At 42.2% G+C, this 18317-nt stretch overlaps 1 protein-coding gene across 1 annotated transcript in view; it reads left to right on the top strand.

Annotated features, from left to right (window-relative positions):
• The window catches only part of RGL1 (ral guanine nucleotide dissociation stimulator like 1), a 79164-nt gene that overhangs the window by 22363 nt on the left and 38484 nt on the right, over window positions 1-18317 (top strand). The window contains exons 3-4 of the mRNA XM_080407578.1: window positions 6381-6589; window positions 17011-17088. Of these exons, the coding sequence (XP_080263704.1) occupies window positions 6381-6589; window positions 17011-17088 (287 nt within the window). The remainder of the gene's footprint in view (window positions 1-6380; window positions 6590-17010; window positions 17089-18317) is intronic.

Here is an 18317-nt window from a genome sequence, read left to right on the forward strand (position 1 = left end):
TATGGGACATCATGCTTGCTTCCTTTTAAGGGGAGCAAGCCCAATTATAAAGTTCATTAAGGTCTTTGTTGCAAGGAAATACTATGTCGAATAAGTTGTTAATATCCTTGCAGTTGTTCTTTACGAAAATACTCGATTAAAGTGAGTAGGAGTTTTATGTAGCATTTTGGAGACATATTATTAAGTTCTGTGTGTTTTTTTGCCATGGAATCCAGTTGCTCTGTTGCTCTTCAAATAATTTGTTTCATCTGTTTTGCCACTTTAAGTGATGTGTGACTGCATGATAAATGTAAGATACTTTAGGTTTTTCTTCTCTCAGATTGGTGCTATGGCTGCTTGTATTTCTGGAACTTTAGAAGCTTAACCATTCCATGATTTTATTTTGTTTTTCCTACCACCCCCCCCACCCCCCCTGAAGATGAGGGTAAATATTAAAGGTTTATGCTGGAGAGCCTGTGTGTAAGGAAGTTATATGTATATATATATATAAAAAAAAAAGGGGGTGTGTGTCCAAAAGTCACAGAAAGCATCTTATTCCTACTTTCAGCAGGTTAAAGCTGATTCGCCTTTAGGCAAACAGTGAAATTAAACAATCATTCTTGATTAGTAGCCTTATTTTTAGTTAACTGATAAGTTACTGCACTTTAGGCAGTTTTATTCCAGCATCGGGTGTCTGTCCAGTAAGTTAATAAAAATAGCTAAGGTGGAAAACTCACCATCTGGAAAAGCTGTAAGTTTCAAAGAAAGTCAAAAGCATTTAAAAATCTGTCAAAATCAGTAAAAATGGAGTTTAAGAGACACTAGTTAAGTGCTCTTGAAAATAATTATGCAGAAATTCCAAATAAAACAAGTCTTTACTAAAGTGGGAGTGTTTTGAATGACTAAGTCTGAAGAGCATTTGATATTTCATTTACTTGTTGTTCATCTCAGTTGTTCCCTTTCAGGTTTTTTTTCCAGTCTGCCTAATGAAAAACAATTATGTTGATTTCATTCCATGATTCTCACTTTCAGAATCTCAACAGATAATATTTGCATTGGAAAAAAACCTGCATACCAGCGATTTTTGGGGTAAAAGCAATTGTTTCCAGTGGTATTTCTAAGATAGTGACTATTTGGGTAGCAGCCTATTTTTTACCATTCATAATTTGAACTGGGCTTTTTATCTTGAGTCTTTACTCCCTCTTGCTAGGATGCATCGTTAATTTAGGAGATGGCGTTTATAAGTAATTCATAATCCCATTGAAGGTTAGCAGGTAGTGTTTCTACCTTTGACCCATGAGGCTGTGGCATCCAGATCTGTGTTTTGGCTGTCAAACTGAGTGAAATACCTGGCAACTTTGGGGCGCATGTAGGGTTTTGCTTTATTTTCCTCTCGTCAGTAGAAAAAATGGCAAAAGCTCAGTGTATTTTGGCCAGTTCTTGCAGAGAGGGACTGGTGGGGAACGGGGTATCGAAGGTTGCACGTGGTGTCTCACTGGATTCGTGGAGTACTGCTTTTACACCCCTAGTAACAAGCTGCGTTAGCAACAAGCTGCTTGTAACTTAGGACCTGCTTATTCAAGCCCCGCATTGGTGACCGTAGCAGAGAGAGGGTGCCTGTTGGGTATGATGCTGATACTTGTATCTTTTCCTCATCCTGCCTTTGTGTGCGTGGCTCGCTCATGCTTTCACAGTGCCCTGGTGAGTCAGTGAGGTGTGTGGTGGATGGAGGAGCCAGCCCGTATGGGACAAGGTCAGGACCTTAATTGTAACCAGCTTGGAGCCGAACTACAGCTCCTTCAGGACCAGGCATCTACTGCTGCTTTCGGAGTCGGGTTGTGTTTGAAGGAACGTTTAGCCTGGATGCGTTTTAGTCTGCGTGGAGCTCTCCCGTTGCAGCAAGAGCTGTATACGTGGGTAATGGTTTATGCTGTGTAGCTGTAAGATGATCACCTTAAAAGGGAGCGGGCCCCTCTGAAGGTACAGCCTTAGTAAAGATGTTGGAATTACACTAGATCTGTACCCACACAACCTCAAAAAAGAGGGACTTGCAAGATTATATCTCAGTTCAGTCTTTCTGTATTTGCTTTTGAAAGGTGTTTTCTGTCTTGTAGGAAGCTATGTGCTCACCAGTTACGCTTGCAGGTTATCAAGGCTATAATCTGTTGCCTGAAGAATCAAAGTGAGACTTTAACAATCATAAAATGGATCAGACTGTGATATGCCATATCTGTTTATTTTGAGCCTTGTCGAGGACCAAATAGATGTTACTGAAGCCTTGAGATGTTGGGATCTAGCATGTTAGACTGCTGGACACATTGAAGGAGATGAATGGAAGGAGCTGGAGAGCCTTTCATTTGTTTTGATGCACAAAGCGATGCAAAACTTCTGGTGACTTTACTTGGTACCACATGACAGTGATCACTGCGTGCCACTGTCAAAATTTGCAGAGAACTGTAGGAGCATCTTTTAATAGCAGTAGATACAGTACTTCTCTGAGTGGACAACACATAAGCAAACATGAAAACTTTTTTGCCTTTGGGTAGCCTGTTATGTCAGCGAAGAGATGGCCTCTTGATTAAATCCAGACTGAGCAGTTTCCTGTTAGCATGCTAACTCAGCCCACAGTGTCTTATTCTGAAAGTCTGTTATTGAGCTCGTCTGCCAAGTCCTTTTTCCTTTTAAACTTACAGGCAGAATCGCTAAAATAATACAAATACAAACAGTCCCTAAAAGTCTCTTAAAATGATTTTGAGCAGTTTAATGTTTTGCTGACAAACTCAGTTTTAGATTTTCAGAGTTTGGGTGGTGGTTGTTTTTTTGTTGTTGTTGTTGTTTGGTTTGTTTTGCTTTGGTTTCTTTGTTGTTTTTTTTAAACATTCTCCCAACAGGATGTCTTGGGGAAGTTGCAGTGTTGCAATTAATGGAAAATTTTGTGCATGTATCAATCTTGGAAGCGGATTCTGCCCTCATTTGGGACACAGTCACATCAGTGAATGAGAGATTTTTACACACACTGAGTAGAATACAGCCATAAGTCATTACATTGTGAGTAGGGCAATCTGTTGGACAGAAAATTAATGGTTAAATACAGTGGTGCAGACTTTATTCCCTGTTTGAGAGCAGGGTATTGTGTAACTAGCTATTTCCAAAAGCGTGTTTTTATTGTAAGATGAAAAGTCAGCAAGAAAATTGAGTATTTTTTTTTTTTCTTCCGAGTGAGTTTTGCTTAGGGAAAATTGAGATCAAGGAGATACAGTGGTAGTAGTAACAGCATATCCTTTTAGTGTAATGTAGTGTAGTGTGATTTTCTGTGATGGTGGTGTCATATATAATTCCAGATACACATCTAAGTCAGGTATATAACAACTAATACACCTTTAAAACGGCTGTAAGACCCATGCAACAAAATTTTGCAAGTTTTGCCTGGTGTAATCTCATCCATTTCCCTGCAGCCTTGGGGTTGCTCTGGGTAGCAGTGGGGCTCGGTGCAGCAGTGCCATGCATTGCCCTCTCCGTTTATAAAGGGCATTAATGGGTTCACCACGCAGGACCAAGTTACCCCATCTGTAATTTCACAGTCTGACTGAACAGATGTAATCCTGCGGTGCTTCCAGAAGCTGTCTTACGTCTTGCACCCAAGCTTGTTTTTCCCTGTGTCACTACGTGTGTTTCTGCCGCCGTAGGGTGAACAAGGTGGGGAAACTTGTCCGGCTTAAACCTGACCCTGCCATGTGAAGGGCTCCGTTTTGGCTGGACCACTTTCTGAGCCCAGTTTGCTGTAGCAGCTGGGCAGAAAAGAACCTCTGGGCCCTTTTCGATGGCTTAAACTCGATATGAGATGGTGGCATTTTGCAGTGGAGACGTGGCTCTGAGTTTCCCAGGACCTCTGCTTACCTACTGTGTCTATGCTCTTCACAGCCTGTTGACAGGTCCTCATGTCTTGATCCTACAGGATGCTCCTGCCTCTTCCAGGGCTTCCTAGAGACACAGAGGCGCTTTTCTGCCAAAGAAACTGTGCCTGTGCCCACTTATTAGGAATTCCAGAACACTGTAGGGTACTGCTATTATTCTTATTTTTTCTTTCCCCATGTAGTCTGTTTTTTCCATACAGACAGCAGGTTTTGTTTCAATGTAACAGCAAGAGTTAGTTGGACCTCGTTAAGCTGGAAAATGAGATATCCTCATGCAAGAGTAGCAGAGATTTAGGATAATATTAAAGCATCTGTATTGTTTAAAACAAAAAGGAGTATCTAGTAGAAATAATTCAAAAGCAATGGAAGGTAGTGATGTAAATATTAGGTGGGTGGGTTATCTGTTCCTAATTATCTCATGTCTGGGTGAATTTTTTTCTTTGCGTTTTGTCAGCATACCAAGCCAGAGCCAGTAGTGACTGTAAGTCATTAACATGCTGTCTTCGTGTCCTCGGTTCAGTACCAAGGTGGTGTGTTAATGCTGGAATATTGTTGGCCTTGTTGCTTCGAACTCCTGGCTCAGGAGGCAGTTTGTGGAGCAGAACTTGCAGTCAAACTGGCCGTGTGTCTGAACCGCGTGTTCAGTCCTGGTGGTGTTCCGTCGGGGTGAATTTGAGACGTCTTGTCAAGGAACCATGAAGAAACCCACAATATGTATTTTACTGTTGCTTGGGGGGAGTCTCTCATTCTGTATAAATACTCAATATTCAAAACGCAGAAGAGCTGTATAAAATATTGCTGTAAGGCGGGGAAGCCTGACCAGGTGATACACCGTTACTACCTGCTGCCCTGCTGTAGCAGAAGCTGTTACCCAGGAGGGGAAGGCTGGGATTTGGAAGAGAACCACCGCAGCAGTCCCAGCTGAAAGCTTGCTGTGCGTGTATAAGGAGGGAATTTGCAGTGGAATAATGCTGCGATGAAAATAGGTTGAACTTCTTGGTTTTTATCCTGAAACTGCAGGAGTATTGGTGATGCAAAGACTAAGCTGGGCTGTTGGGTGTTCATGCCCAGTATGAGTTGATTTCCTGTAGTATTTTTCTACTGATATATGTGATCTAACCTAAAAGGATCGTTTTTTTCACAGTCTTGAAATATTTCACGGTGGCCTGATTTTTTCCTTTGCGTGATGCCATTCATTCTAGCTAGGTACGAGACTTGCCTGAAAATACTTTCTAAACTCAGGAAATGTGAATAAAAGTAACTATACTGCAAAAAGATATTTCATTCATTCAGATGACCTTCCAATAGTTTATTTACATAAATCATCGTGGTCTCTGGGAATTTTTGACAGGGTTTTTCTTTTCACTTACGGTTGCAGCCACTCATATGGGCTGAAGCTATTTCTTACTCTCAGGGAACATAACTTTTTTATTGCTGGAGTTTTATTAGCGCTGGTGCTATGTGACAGTAGTGATTATGCACATGCTGTAATTGTGGCCAAGGTAGAAGAGCAGGTGCATCACAGCATGTTTTCCTCCAGCTGAGGATGCAGTACATCAGTCAGGTCGGTCCCTGTTACACAGCAGCAAGGGAAGGGTTCCCCGTGCTGCATCTGTGGAGTTCAACCTTTCTGATGGTGGTGGTGGGAATGGTCCTCCCCAGGGACAGCCAGCTCAAACAGCAGGGAGAAGTTTTTTGTTAGCTTGCTCTTGTTATGTTGTTTATTGATAATCCCATTTTTGAATATTTTTTATCACACATATTTGACAAGTATTTAAACTAGTTGAACCATCCTCTAAAGAGTGGCAGAATTTAAAGGAACTTTTTAGTTATTTCAGAGTTAAAGCAGGCTGTAGGCATTAAAAACAAATGCTGTTTAAAAACCCGCATACACTCCCGACACCAAACCCTAGTTTTGTTGACAAATATTGTGCCAAATGGAAACTGTAAGAGAAAATTGAAATGTTATAAGGACGTGTTTGCAAGATGGCTTTGACACCTTCCTCAGAAAAAAGTATGTTTCACATCCAAACATGCTTGTGACCTTAGGTTCTGTGTGGCAGCCCCAAGCTGGTTTTTCAGCAAGGGAATCACAAGTGCTAATGCTAAAGTTGTGGTCAGTTTTTATGTTTATTCAGAAATTGAGACTCTGAACTACCACTATTTTTCCCTCCAGTAATATCATTCTTTGTGGGGTAATAGATTTATTTTTAGATAACAATATATGATGGGATCATAAGATAACTTGATAGCAGTCAGACTCCAAAATACTTTGTGGAGTATGTCAGAAAAATAAATATAAACTTACTAAAAGCCTCCCTTATTTGATACAGCACTTGGTGTTTGGAGAACCAAAATGGAAAAAATCATTAGTAATTAAAGATGGACTATTCCTGTGAAAAGATGGAATTTAATCTGTTTCATTGTGGAAGCTGTGTCAGGGATCTGGCTTCTGTCTGATTTTTGTGCTTTGTTTCAATGTTGTAGGTTGAAGAAGACCAGTTACCTCCAGAACATACTGTCAGCCAGTATGAGACATGCAAGATCAGGACAATAAAATCTGGAACTCTGGAGAAACTGGTGGAGAACCTTGTGACAGCTTTTGGAGATAATGATTTTGCCTATGTTAGCATCTTTCTGTCAACTTACCAAGCCTTTGCTTCTGCTAAGGAAGTACTGGATCTTCTCCTTGACCGGTAAGAGCCAATATATAATGGAAAATGAGCCATCTTTTACACGAGAGGGGGCTGTCGTAAGGAAGCCATCAGGGATTTTTTCCATTCCTTTTAGTGGATGGGTATAATAACCCAATGAACAGGTGTCAAGAATACTACAAGATTCAGAATTTCAGCAGAAACATAGAATGTGTAAATGCATGCTGCCCTTACCTCAACTCTCATTATAGCATAGTCACCAGGTAGGGAAAGGGTGCCATGCCCGACTGCTACGGAACCAAACTGGGACCGACACAAGAAAATAAATACAGCTTTTGCCCCCCGCTCCCCCCCCAAAAAAAAAAGAATGTGTGGGCTGCAAAGTCATGCCTGGAACAGATTCCTATGTTTTGCTGATACTGATGTTTTCAGACTTAACTCTCCTGTTTGGGGGCTGCTGATTTGAAACAGGGGTTGTATAAACGGAAGAAAGTATTCACTATCCCCTTCTGCTACTTCACATGAACATGCAGTTGTAAATTTTTGCAGACAGCACAAGAACTGCTTGATGTTGTAAGAACAGCTTTTATGGCAAGACTGTTAAATCATGCCTGCTATTCCGTATAAATGCTTAGAAAGCACAACACTAGCTTTCTCACTCTGAATTCTGACTGAGACATGACTGGGTCAGAGGTGATCTTATTCTGGGAGTGTCGTATTTGTTGCGTTTTCAAAATCAAGCGATGTACGGGAACAGTTATTCTGGCATAGAGTAATTAGAACAGAGGAGTAGCATAAGAGCTCCTAGGTTTTAATTTTGGCTCTCCCACTAGGTAGATAAGGAACAAGGCATGCCTAAGTTATCTGTGCTTTTCTTTTGTACCTGCAAAGGAGTATAATCCTACTTGCGTCCTAGGAAGGTTACGTGGCTCAATTACGATGTGCAATGCCTAGCTACCAGGCCTGCTGTGATCGTAGTAATAGCTGTGGTTTTTCAAGTTCAGTAGCTTCACGAGGAGGTCAGAAGTCAGATGAGGAAAGAACAGCCATCCTGGGCAGCAGACCGTACAGATTTACTACTGTGAGCTTTACTTCTCAGTCCATACCAATTCTGGTGTAGAACTCGAGCAAGAAAAATTGGCACTGCATATATACAAGAACATAAAAATGTTGACTTATTTCTTCTTTTAAGTGGGTAATTCTCTTTATACCCTCGGTTTTGGATTCTGTGTTTTGGACATACATATCTTTGAAGAATAAAATATGAAAGGACACCAAGTTGATGTGGTTCTAGTAACTTTAAAAAGGAGCTGACTTGCCAAGTGACAGTGTGTCAGGAGAAGCTCTGGCTTCATGAGCATGTGAGTTGCCAAAGAGCCACAAATTTATAGGAGAAACCAACAGCATATACAATGTCACTTTCAGCCAGTAATGTCATGTATGATTTACTTTACTCACTTTATAAGATACATTTTTAACAGAAAAAGTTAGAATAACTAGAATAGTAGCCTTTGCAAGGATGCTTTGCCCAATATGGCTATTTTAAATATCATTCCCCTAACAGTGCAGTTTTTGTTGCTTTGTGTTGGTGGGTTGCCAGACTGCTCTTTTGGGGTTCTTACGTATTAATTGATGTGTATCTAGGGAAATTTTCTTTCTGTAATCAATGAGAAGTTGCGAGTAGCTCAAATAATGTGAATCACCCAGTCAAAGGTGGCTCTAAACCTGATGATACACATCTCGCTTCTCAATTAAAGGTTCTTAAGTTGTCTTAAGACAACTTATTTTATCTTACAGTACATTCATGTATCCTGTTTAAATGCCCCAAAAAGCATCTTTATGTGCAGTCCCCACCCAGTTCAACATAGTTTTGATTTTTAGTGGTTTCCATTCTTATTTCTCTATTACTGAGGTACTTCGGTCATGCAAATAAATGTCCCACCTGAGACCGTGACCTCATTTTACAAATCACTGTACAAACATGCCTAGAATTGTTTGCAACAGCCCCACCCAGAAGACCCTCTACTGTGAACAGATGATAAAGAAAAACAGTGAGAGGCGTAGACTAAGACGCAGATACTTATGGAGAGCATACTGAGCCAAAGGGAGAGTGAGGGTTCAGCTCGCAGTGAGTTTGGAATTCAGGCTGGGTTTTCACACATCCATATTTTTACATGTCCCTATCTAGTTGTTTTTTGCTGTCCTTGGGAGGCAGAAAACCGTTATGCGAAGAGCAATTCTTATATTGCACTTAATCTGTGTAATTATAAAAGATCCTGTGTGTCTGACAAGCAAGTTTAGAACCTGCTATTAAATCTGTTAAGGTGCGTGCTGGTTTTGGAGAGAAGTTACTGATGCTGGGAGGCTGCCTTGGGTCCTTTTTGGTGGGCTGGCTCTTCGGTTGGTGCAGAGCCCTCAGGCAGGACTAGGAACAGGGTCTTGCAGCTGTTGGGCTGTTCTGTCCTCATCTGTGCTTCTGTGCAGGGGACTCTGCGTGTCTAACCCTTGTATGGGGCAGGTGATTTTCATGTGCAGGTGTCTGGATCTTTTCCTCTTGATCACCTCACCTGGCTGGATTCAGTGGGTGCTCCAGGTGGTTACGGCCAAGGAGCCAAGCTGTGGGTGCTGCTGGGGGTCTGGCTGAACTGGGGCATGGAAAGGGACGTTCAGCTGCTGTGTCCCTGCTTTTGCTTTTCCCCCTTTGCACTTAAAGGCTGTTGCTCTCTCGAATTGTCAATCCAGCCCTTCAGTGACTATTGAAATAATTAAATCTCTCTGTAATTGAGGATTGGAGCATTTTAAACTTGAGGTTGGGCTAAAGGGGTAATCCACTGAAACAGCAGTCCATCCTACCATCCATTAGCCTTGTTAGGGTTTGGATTGTTTTGTGGTGTTTCATCACTAGCCTTTAAGATGTTCAGACTCTGTTAGGCTGTGCTGTTGTAAGGATGATTAAAAAGTCTTTTGAGAACCTTGCTTTTGCACTGAAGTTTGTAGAGTCCTCTAGCCACGGTTCTGTTTTCTTCCCATATTTTCCCTTAGTGAAAAGGATCATAGCAGTCTAAAAATAGAAATATATAAAATTAGTGAAACACTGAGGTTCTAAAATCAGGTACTCAAAGATCAGGGATTTGAGAGGGGGAAGAACTCAAGATCTTAATGAAGTTCATCATCCTGGCCTTTAGTTTCTGTTTCTGTATTGTTTTGTTTAGTGTAAGTATTAATTATAGGATTTTTAAAACAACCTGAAAAAAGTATGTACTTGTTTTCTGAGAGTCATTGGTCATGAAATGTCTAAACTCTGTGGGCTCCTGTGAAAATGCCAGCTCCCTGCAGTAAAGATTTCTATAAATTGTATGTCTGGTGCAATTTAGTTCAGTTAACTCTACAACTAAGTTCTTAATATTTTTCGTATCTGGGAATTAGATCAGTAATATTGCAATTGGATTGCAGCACAAAAGAAGTGGCAAGTCTGCCTTCTGAGTCTCTTGCATTTTCTCAGGAGTGTATCAGAGGAGGGAAAAACCAGCGTTGGCTGGAAAAGAAATTGAGCAGGCAGGGCTAACTCTGCTTTGCAATGCGTGCGTAGCCGGTTTGTAAGGGATTTCATTTGAGCATTCAAGCAGGAATGAACAGGAAAACAGGTGTCATCTTCTAAAGATGATGTGCTTGTTATTCACTGCATGGTTGACTGCTGGTCGAGGGGAAGATCTTGGGCCAGACTTGTGCGCTGCTGTGTCCTTGGGGTCTTGGAGAGTCTGAGTTCCTGTCCCGTTGGTCTTTGCTAACGTGCTGGCATGGTAGAAACCCTGCTTTAAGGATGGACATTCTCTGTGGCTGGCTTTGAGGGTGCGAGGGGAGAATAAGGGAAGTCTAGCTACTGCAGTTTTGCTTCAAACAAATAGCCCAAGTGGTATTTGCAGCGACATCTCAGGTAGGTTTGGGCAATCCAGTTGCTTAGAGCAGCAGCAAGTCTGGAGCATGCATGATTCGTAAGGAAGCTGGCCCTGTCCTCCTCCTCTGCTGCTGCTTTAAAGAGGTGAAAATGTCAGAAAAGGGCAAGAAAGCATCGGGGGGGAAAGTCTTCATAGAACAGAACTTTATTTTCTGAGCCCAGTTCTGGTCTTGCTGGCTTGTGTACCTCTGAAAGCACGTTGTAACAGGCTGCCTGGCCTTGTCAACATTATCCCCAGCCTTTTGTAACAAATGATAGAATCCACAGGAAATCCTAGGAGGTCACCGCTTCCTTCCCCTCTCACAAATCGTAGGAGTGTAGTGTTTAAGAGTCCGTGGATGTTTCCCATGGCTTTTTGAATATAATGGATGATCTAGAATTTTACGGCTTGGGACAAAATATAGATGAAACTGAAGCTATGAAAGTTGGAATGATTTACATGCAGCTGTGGAATACGGACTTGTGAAGAAAAACAGAAATTGTAATGAAAAATTAAAAAGAAATGGGTAGTAATTGAATTTAACTGGCTTGGTTTTCATCTCCGCATTAGTTCAGAACAAGTAGCAAAGAGTCTGCAACTTTCTTGTTAGTGATACTTGTTAATAATAACAGTATGGAGACCAAAGTGGGTGTCAGTGCATAACCTGTGCTTTATAAGTACTTGTATTTTGTTTTCCAGTGAAGCAAAAAAGTAACGAAGAGGGCAGTCTCTTAAAAAAAACAAACAAAACACCCCCCCCCCCAAAAAAAAAACAAAACCAAAAGAAACCAAGTAAGATTTTGGCATTGGTTGTGATTTTTGGTTTCATGTGAAAAGCTTGAGCCCCGTTCCTTATTCTGGGTGATAGAGCAGGTCTGTGGAGTAAGGGAAGGATCACGAGTGGCAATACTAAACTTTTGCTGTTTGGTCCAAGGGAGAACAGTGATGTGGCCAGATTGAAAAAGGCCCTTCCAACTCAACATAGAGTAGGAGGAAGCAGCATCTGCATTTCCTAGTTGTAGAATATTATTTTTTGTAGGAACATAGACATTGACCAACTTCCTCTGAAATTTATGTGTGGAAGCTGGATCACCCTCAAGTCCCATGCATTCTGTTTATGTTGGATTTGCTGTTGGATACACCCCTCAGAGGGAGTGCTGCAGAATTCTCTGTGTTAGACATAAGTAAATCCAGATTAGACCAAGGGAGTCCTGGGACTCTTAGGAAAGTGTCCTTGGAAATCTGGATTTATTGCACCCTAAGTGTGTGGGGATACCTGCTGGTCATTTGATGTTGTCTGCAGAGTGTCCTGTCCAAGCAGTGCAAGTGTTTAACTGAATCTGGGGCATGAAACATTTATTCTGTCCAAAAAAGACAAGATGCTTTTCCCCGAGTGACAGAGGCAGATAAAAAAAGCAGATGCTGTACTTAAGATCCTGTACTTAACAGGAATCGCCCAGCTTCACGGTGCTGGTCCTCGCAGCGTGACTCCCACGGTCACTGTCACCAGCGGTATGGTCATTGTGGCCATGCACAAACCAACGGGGCAGAGGGGAGTGCAGCTCGAGTTCGTTTCTGCCCTACGATACATCCAGTGCAGTGAGTGGGGTCACAGGAAGTGTCGAACAAGGCATATGAAAAGGTTTAAATTGCTAATGTACAGTTCAGAATATTTTAAGGCAGATGCAGTTCCCTGGGTTTCAGTCAGAAGATACTGATCGGGTTTTTAGCGCTGTGCTACTTATTGTAATGGACTTTACGTTGGGCCCTTTGATAACTTCTGTCTGTAGTAACACCAGGGATGTGCTGTTTGCTCTCTGAGTAACTTGTAACACTTTTTGGAGATAGTGAATAAATCTGTTCTTTTTCTTTTTGTTTTTTTTTTTTTTTTTCTTTCCTCCCCTGACTTAAAGCTTTTGCTTCTGATTAAATTTGTGACTGGAGCCCTTTTCATTCTTTTAGCTGGATTCAGCCTATAAAGGTTTTCTTCTAACATAGAGTACAAATCAAACTAAACAAAATCTTGAGCATAAGCTGGTATGTTGAAAAGTGAGGGGGATGACTTGTATTTTCAAAGCTCTTGAAGAGTAATTGGACATCCACATCCCTTTAGTATTCATGGAAGTCTGGCATCTAAATGCAGCAGGCAGCTTTGAAAACCTGCCAAGCCTTTAACACTGTATGTTCTGATATTTTCTTTTTGTTTGATGGAAGTGGGTAGGGAGATTTAAAAGGAAAAGAATCTTGTTGCCATTTGGATGTGAAAACTCTGGATGGAAGTTCCTGGAGAGAGGAAAAGGAGACCAGCTCCGCCTGCCCCTGGGTGTGAGGATACAGCAGGATGCTTCCGCAGAGATCCTTTGGGATCCCCAGCATTGCTGGGTGCGCTGTGGAATTAACTGCTCACAAGTGTAACGGAAGCCAAAGTTGTTTAGCTGTCCAGATGAGAGCAGAAGCAGTCCAAGTTCCTTTCTTACGTATTTTATTTTGTCCTGGTAATCGTGTTCCTTGCAGTGGAGCTTAAAAGCAGGGCCGTGCTGTGCTTGGCATGGTCACAGATGAGGCAGCAATTGGTCCCTGTCTTGAGGAGCTTACGGAGAAGGGAATTGATGCTGTTTGGTGGGAGAGCTAGAGCCAGCTAATGACAGCAAATAACAAGTTAGTTTTACATTTTCAGTTTTTTTCCTTTTGCTGGAGGATGGCTGGATAGAGGGTAAATGGAGAGGAAAATGAAGTTGGAGAGGGGACACTGAAAGCATGGAGCCTTTGGTAGCAGAGCCGCGTGTTTTGGGACAGTGTCTTTATACGGCATTTGGCTCACAGTTGTTGCTGTAGCCTCTATTCTTTCCTCTGTTGTTTTCCTACATACCAGGTGATTTGTCTATTCAAAGCAGCAATTTCATTTCCATGATTCTGTGTGTGATTCAAAACATCTTCTGATTCTTGCTGAGTATCTGTGCTTCCAAGTTGCTTGTTTCAATGCTTACAAGCCTTATTTGTGGCTTGGGGCGGGGGGGGGGGGGGGGGGGGGGCGGGGGGAGGCTTTCATGGAGAGCCACCTTTCCTTACTATTTCCTAGCTATTCAAGGAGTATTTTCCTCCCTCTTCTCCCCTTCCCTTCTTAACAGAGATGCAGGGGTGCATTTGCTACTCTGTTTGTCAGTATTTCAATATTCAGTACTACCCATTACATTCTGGTCTCATTTGCTTAGTCAGTCCCTTTGAGTGGAGTCTATAACTTTCCAAATGCCAAGCAAGGCTGAAAAGTTCTGTGGGCTACAGGATCCTTTTGTTTCTCGTGTCTCTTTTTGTATGCAAAGCATTCATACAAGGCTGGGTAGTGAATGGCTCTTTGTCCAGGAGCTGGTGAGAACAGAGCAGTGGAAGTCTGCAGAAACGCTGTTCTTTACATCAGATGTATCATTAACTCCTCCTAACCCGTATTTAATGACCTGTTATTCGTGCAGAGCTCTTGCGTTGGGAGATAGACAGAGGTTTACATCTGGCAGTATAACGGAGCATTATATACTTCTCCAGTTTTGTACAGAAAATTGCCTGCTCTTTATTACTGTGTTATGGATTTCTATTATAAAAATCAACATGTATTTCTCTAGTGGGATTTAAATGCAAATGCCTACTGTTCTGCAAATACAGATTTTGTATTTAATACAATACTAGGACAATGGCATTGTAAGTAATCTCAATAAATTCTGCTCTAAGAATTAATGACAAGTTTTGAAAAATTATTAATATAAAAATTTAATTTTTATTCAAAACCTGAAGCTTTCTTGGCATATTTCTCCCAGCAGGGAGAAAAATATCTTCGGTTTGTTGGCCAAGACGTATTTTAGCCATCTTCCCTAGCAAATGGCAGTGGGGAGTAAAAGCACCTTTAGCACCAGGATGGGAGCAGCCATCATGGCATGGAATGAACATTGAATCAGCAGCATGTCTCTGTTCTGTCCTGGGCAATCTCCACTGAGGTGTCAACATGGTTCTCTAAATACCCCCCTGATGCTCTTTTTCTGTCTTCTTAGTAAGACGAGATGTTTCCTAGGATTATAGTATTTGGAAACGCAGAACAATTTTACAGGTCTGCAGGAGCAAATATTGAAACCAATAGAGTTAACTCTAATAAAAATAAGTTAATCTCTACACTTTAGCTTAGCAAAGTGTTGGAAGTATTGTTCTTAAGGCTCCTCTGATTTATTCCATCCTTGCAGTAAAGCAGTGGGAAGTATCTCAAATAGTTAATCGCATTCACTTTGAATTGCAAAGGCTGGTAATGAGCGTTTAGGGTACGACTGAGAGCTGAGAGAGACCAGGTAGGATTAAGTGGTGAATTCGGGCATAGCTGAGAGTGGGAAAGAAGGTATCTGTTCAGTTTTACAGCTTCAGTAGTGCTGATCCCAATAAAAGGAGCATGGGCAGGGTGTGAAATTGCTTGGGAGAATACAGGAGAAAGCACAGAGGCCACTGATAAGACCAAAAAATTTCTGAACAAGATTGACAGCCATTCTTGTAGCAAGCAGTGGTTCTTCTGTGAATACTCCTGGTGCGGTCCACTGTGACCACCGAGGGACTGAGGTGTTATTCGGCATGTTTAGACCTGGATTCTTACCCCACTTGTCAGTTTAGCCAAGCGTATTTTTTTGTTAGATTTTGGATTAGCTCTGTGAAACTTCAATGGCAAAATGGGTTATCCTGTATGTACCTCAGTTTCCTAAGGACCCTTTCTGTTTTAAGAAGCCCTTAAAACCTACTCTGACACTTCTGCTGCCTTATAGGACCAAGCGGGATTGTTTCAGAATGACAGAGAAAAATTTAGACCCTTTAAAACCTGTTTGCAAGTTTTTATGCATGTGTTACACCTTTTTGTTTGTTTGTTCTGGACAGATCAAATGCTGAGATTTCTGAAGTCTCCACCGCTGGTGCAGGGACCTGGGTTGGATGGGGGACAGCGTGTTGGTCAGACTAAGCTACGGGGCTCAGGCAGTCGTGGTTTTGTTCTCAGCTTGTCACCGATATGCAGTAACAACTGGAGCAAATAATTTTTGTTATGACTACCTGCAGTGTAGTTGGAGATGCAAGATCTGGTTTTAAATGAGCCGTTGCAGACGCGGCAGGAGGGGTTAGCGCAGTACTCTCGAGGCTAAGTACGCCGGAGCTGACCTCCTTAGGGCTGTGGCTGCGCCGCCTCTCTCGGAGGGGTTACTTGTTTGCCGGTATTAGTCTGGGCGTCCCTTGCTGTGCGTGCATGCCCTCGGTGTCCCTCTGCCTCAGCTTCCCTGCCCGCAGTGGAATTGTCCAACGTTGAGCCCTGGTCATAAAAGACTGTTGACACTTAAGTTCTTGTTTGATTGTGGAGTTCTGAGGTTGTGAGCCGTGCTGGGGCAGAGTATCGGTATGAGCGGTGGCGGATGGTTCTTCACCAGCTAGCAGGTCTGCTGGTGAGAGTGAGCTGGAATTCCGTGGTACTTGTTTCTGTACAGCTCTGGGATTCTTACGTATGAAGCCTTAGACTGATACTTTAGAAGAGCATAAAACCACCACCTCTTGTTTTTATCCCTTGAAATACTCTGGATGGATTTGTTACGGTTCTGACCTGAACCTCCTGGACGCAGTGACAGCCTGCTCTGCTTTCTCTGATGCTACTAGGATGTTGCAGCACAAACACTTAAAGCTGCACTTGTTCCCCGAACTGTTCAGGTTAATTGCAGGTGCCTGACACAATTAGTTGAGCACAGAATGTGTAAAATCAGTTTGCCTTATTCTAGGCTGTGCCTAATTGTCTGCCTTTGTTAAAGCTGCCTGTAAGGAACCATGAAATCCTTTATGGAGCTGCATGTCTGAAACAATGGGCGCTGCGCTGAGAACCAAGCGCGTAATCCTGCCTTCAAGGCACAGGCACTGCCTACAGGAGGGAGGTTTTGCTTTGCTCTGTTGGCGTTGTGCCCACGGTTTTCTCTTTCCCAGTGGCACCTTCACAGCGCCACGGGCCATTCCCACTCGTGACAACTGCTTCAGTAGTTTTGGCACAAGCGGGCACTTGCCACCTGGAAAAAACTTTGTGTGAAATCACGCTTGGAGTTAGAAGGAATGGCACGTGCTAGAGAGACAGAAGCTGTATTGGAGAAACGCTTGGGGAAATGCTCTGGGAAAGGATGGAGCGAAGGAAGGCAGGAACAGAGGTCTTGGAGCTGTGGTTGATGCCTCCTGCGTGCAGGCTGCTTCGTATAAATTAACAAATTAGGTTGAAAGATCCTTGCTGTCTCTTTAGAATTTTTTCCCCTCCTAAACGAAATAATTTTCAAGCTCCTTAATCTTGCCCAGCTGTTAGCTTCCATATTTGTAGTTTGAGCTAGAAACGCTTTCTGGTTGTTTGATAATTATGTATATTATTTGTTTATATATGTATTTTATTTTGTACATTATACAGTATATGTATAAAAATGTATATGAATTATGCTATTTGGGATTTCCCTTTATTCGATAGAGGTTCCTCTGAACACCCATCTCCTTTTTCAGGTATGGAAACTTCGAGATTTCAAGCTGTGAAGAAGATGGAAACAAGATTTACTCCGAACCCAGCACGGAACTCAGGACGTAAGTGAGGTTTTGCACTGTACAGCAAGCCCCGGCTGGGGCTGGCTCTCGAGGGGGATGTGGGCAGCAGCGCTGCTGTTCCCTTTGAAAATTCACCACGCTGTTTGCTTGCTTAAACAAGCTTGTGTAAAGGCCAACTATCAATTGTCTCGTAACGTATCCAATAATATAACCCAGAGATCTTTCTGTCAGAGAAATTGTCTGAAAATTAAACATGGGATGAACACATCTAGGCCAACATTTTGTTGATTAAACAAGGAGTGTTTGTTTCCCCTGCCTTATCTACGGCAGTAAATGATTATTGGTTATGACTGATTTTATTGTGCATTACAGCAGTGTCTGCAGACGAAAGAAGCTGAGGTTGTCTCAGGCGCCACGTGTTTGCATGTATCGTTTCCATTAGTGCCCCTATGATTTACAGTGTTGCTTTTAGAGTGAAATTTGAATTATGAAGTCATCCTAAATTGCAAGAAAAATAGCAAAGCTGTTTAAATGGGGGGGGGGGGGGGGGGGAAGTGGTTTGGTTATCCTCCTAACATCATGTGAAACTGCATTTTATCTTTAGACATCTGGGTGTAAAATGTGCCTTAAGTCATCAGCATTTGTACTTTGGCATCTGCGTGGTCTGTGGTTCGCATGCATTGTGGCAGTAGAACATAGCTGCATTGTTGTATTTGATTACAGTATGAACATGCTTGATTCTTGTCAGCGTTACTGAAGATCAGTTTTCTATGAATTTACCCCAGCTTTTGCCAGTTAAGAAACCCTTAATATTTTTTACCACTGCACTGATTTCTCAAGGTGTAATTGAAGAAGCAGCCTTTAGTTTCCTTTTGTTTTGAGATGGAAGAAAATTGTTGAACTTTTCTATCATGAGATACACAGTCCAGTCAAGACTGAGAAATACACGGCAGTATTTTCATTCCTGAGAGTTAGGCAGACTGTTGATTCAAATTAACATTATTTTCTACGATATTTGGCCTGGCCTTCCCATTGCTTACCTCCGTGCTTTTATGATGGCTTGCGTGTTGTGGGATAGGAGAAGTTTTTAGTCTGGCTGAAAACGGTTCCAATATCCCCAGTCCAGAAATGTGCCATGGACATACTGACCACCTTTCCGTCCTCCGTTCTCTGAATGGGGTGGTTAGACAGTGGGGTCACTTTGCCTTCTGTTACCCATGTGGATATTGTTTTGTTTAACCACTAAAGTAAAAAACAACTCCTTGGCT

The sequence above is a fragment of the Falco punctatus genome (genome assembly GCF_963210335.1).
Source record: "Falco punctatus genome assembly, chromosome: 11".
NCBI classification, from domain to species: Eukaryota; Metazoa; Chordata; class Aves; order Falconiformes; family Falconidae; genus Falco; species Falco punctatus.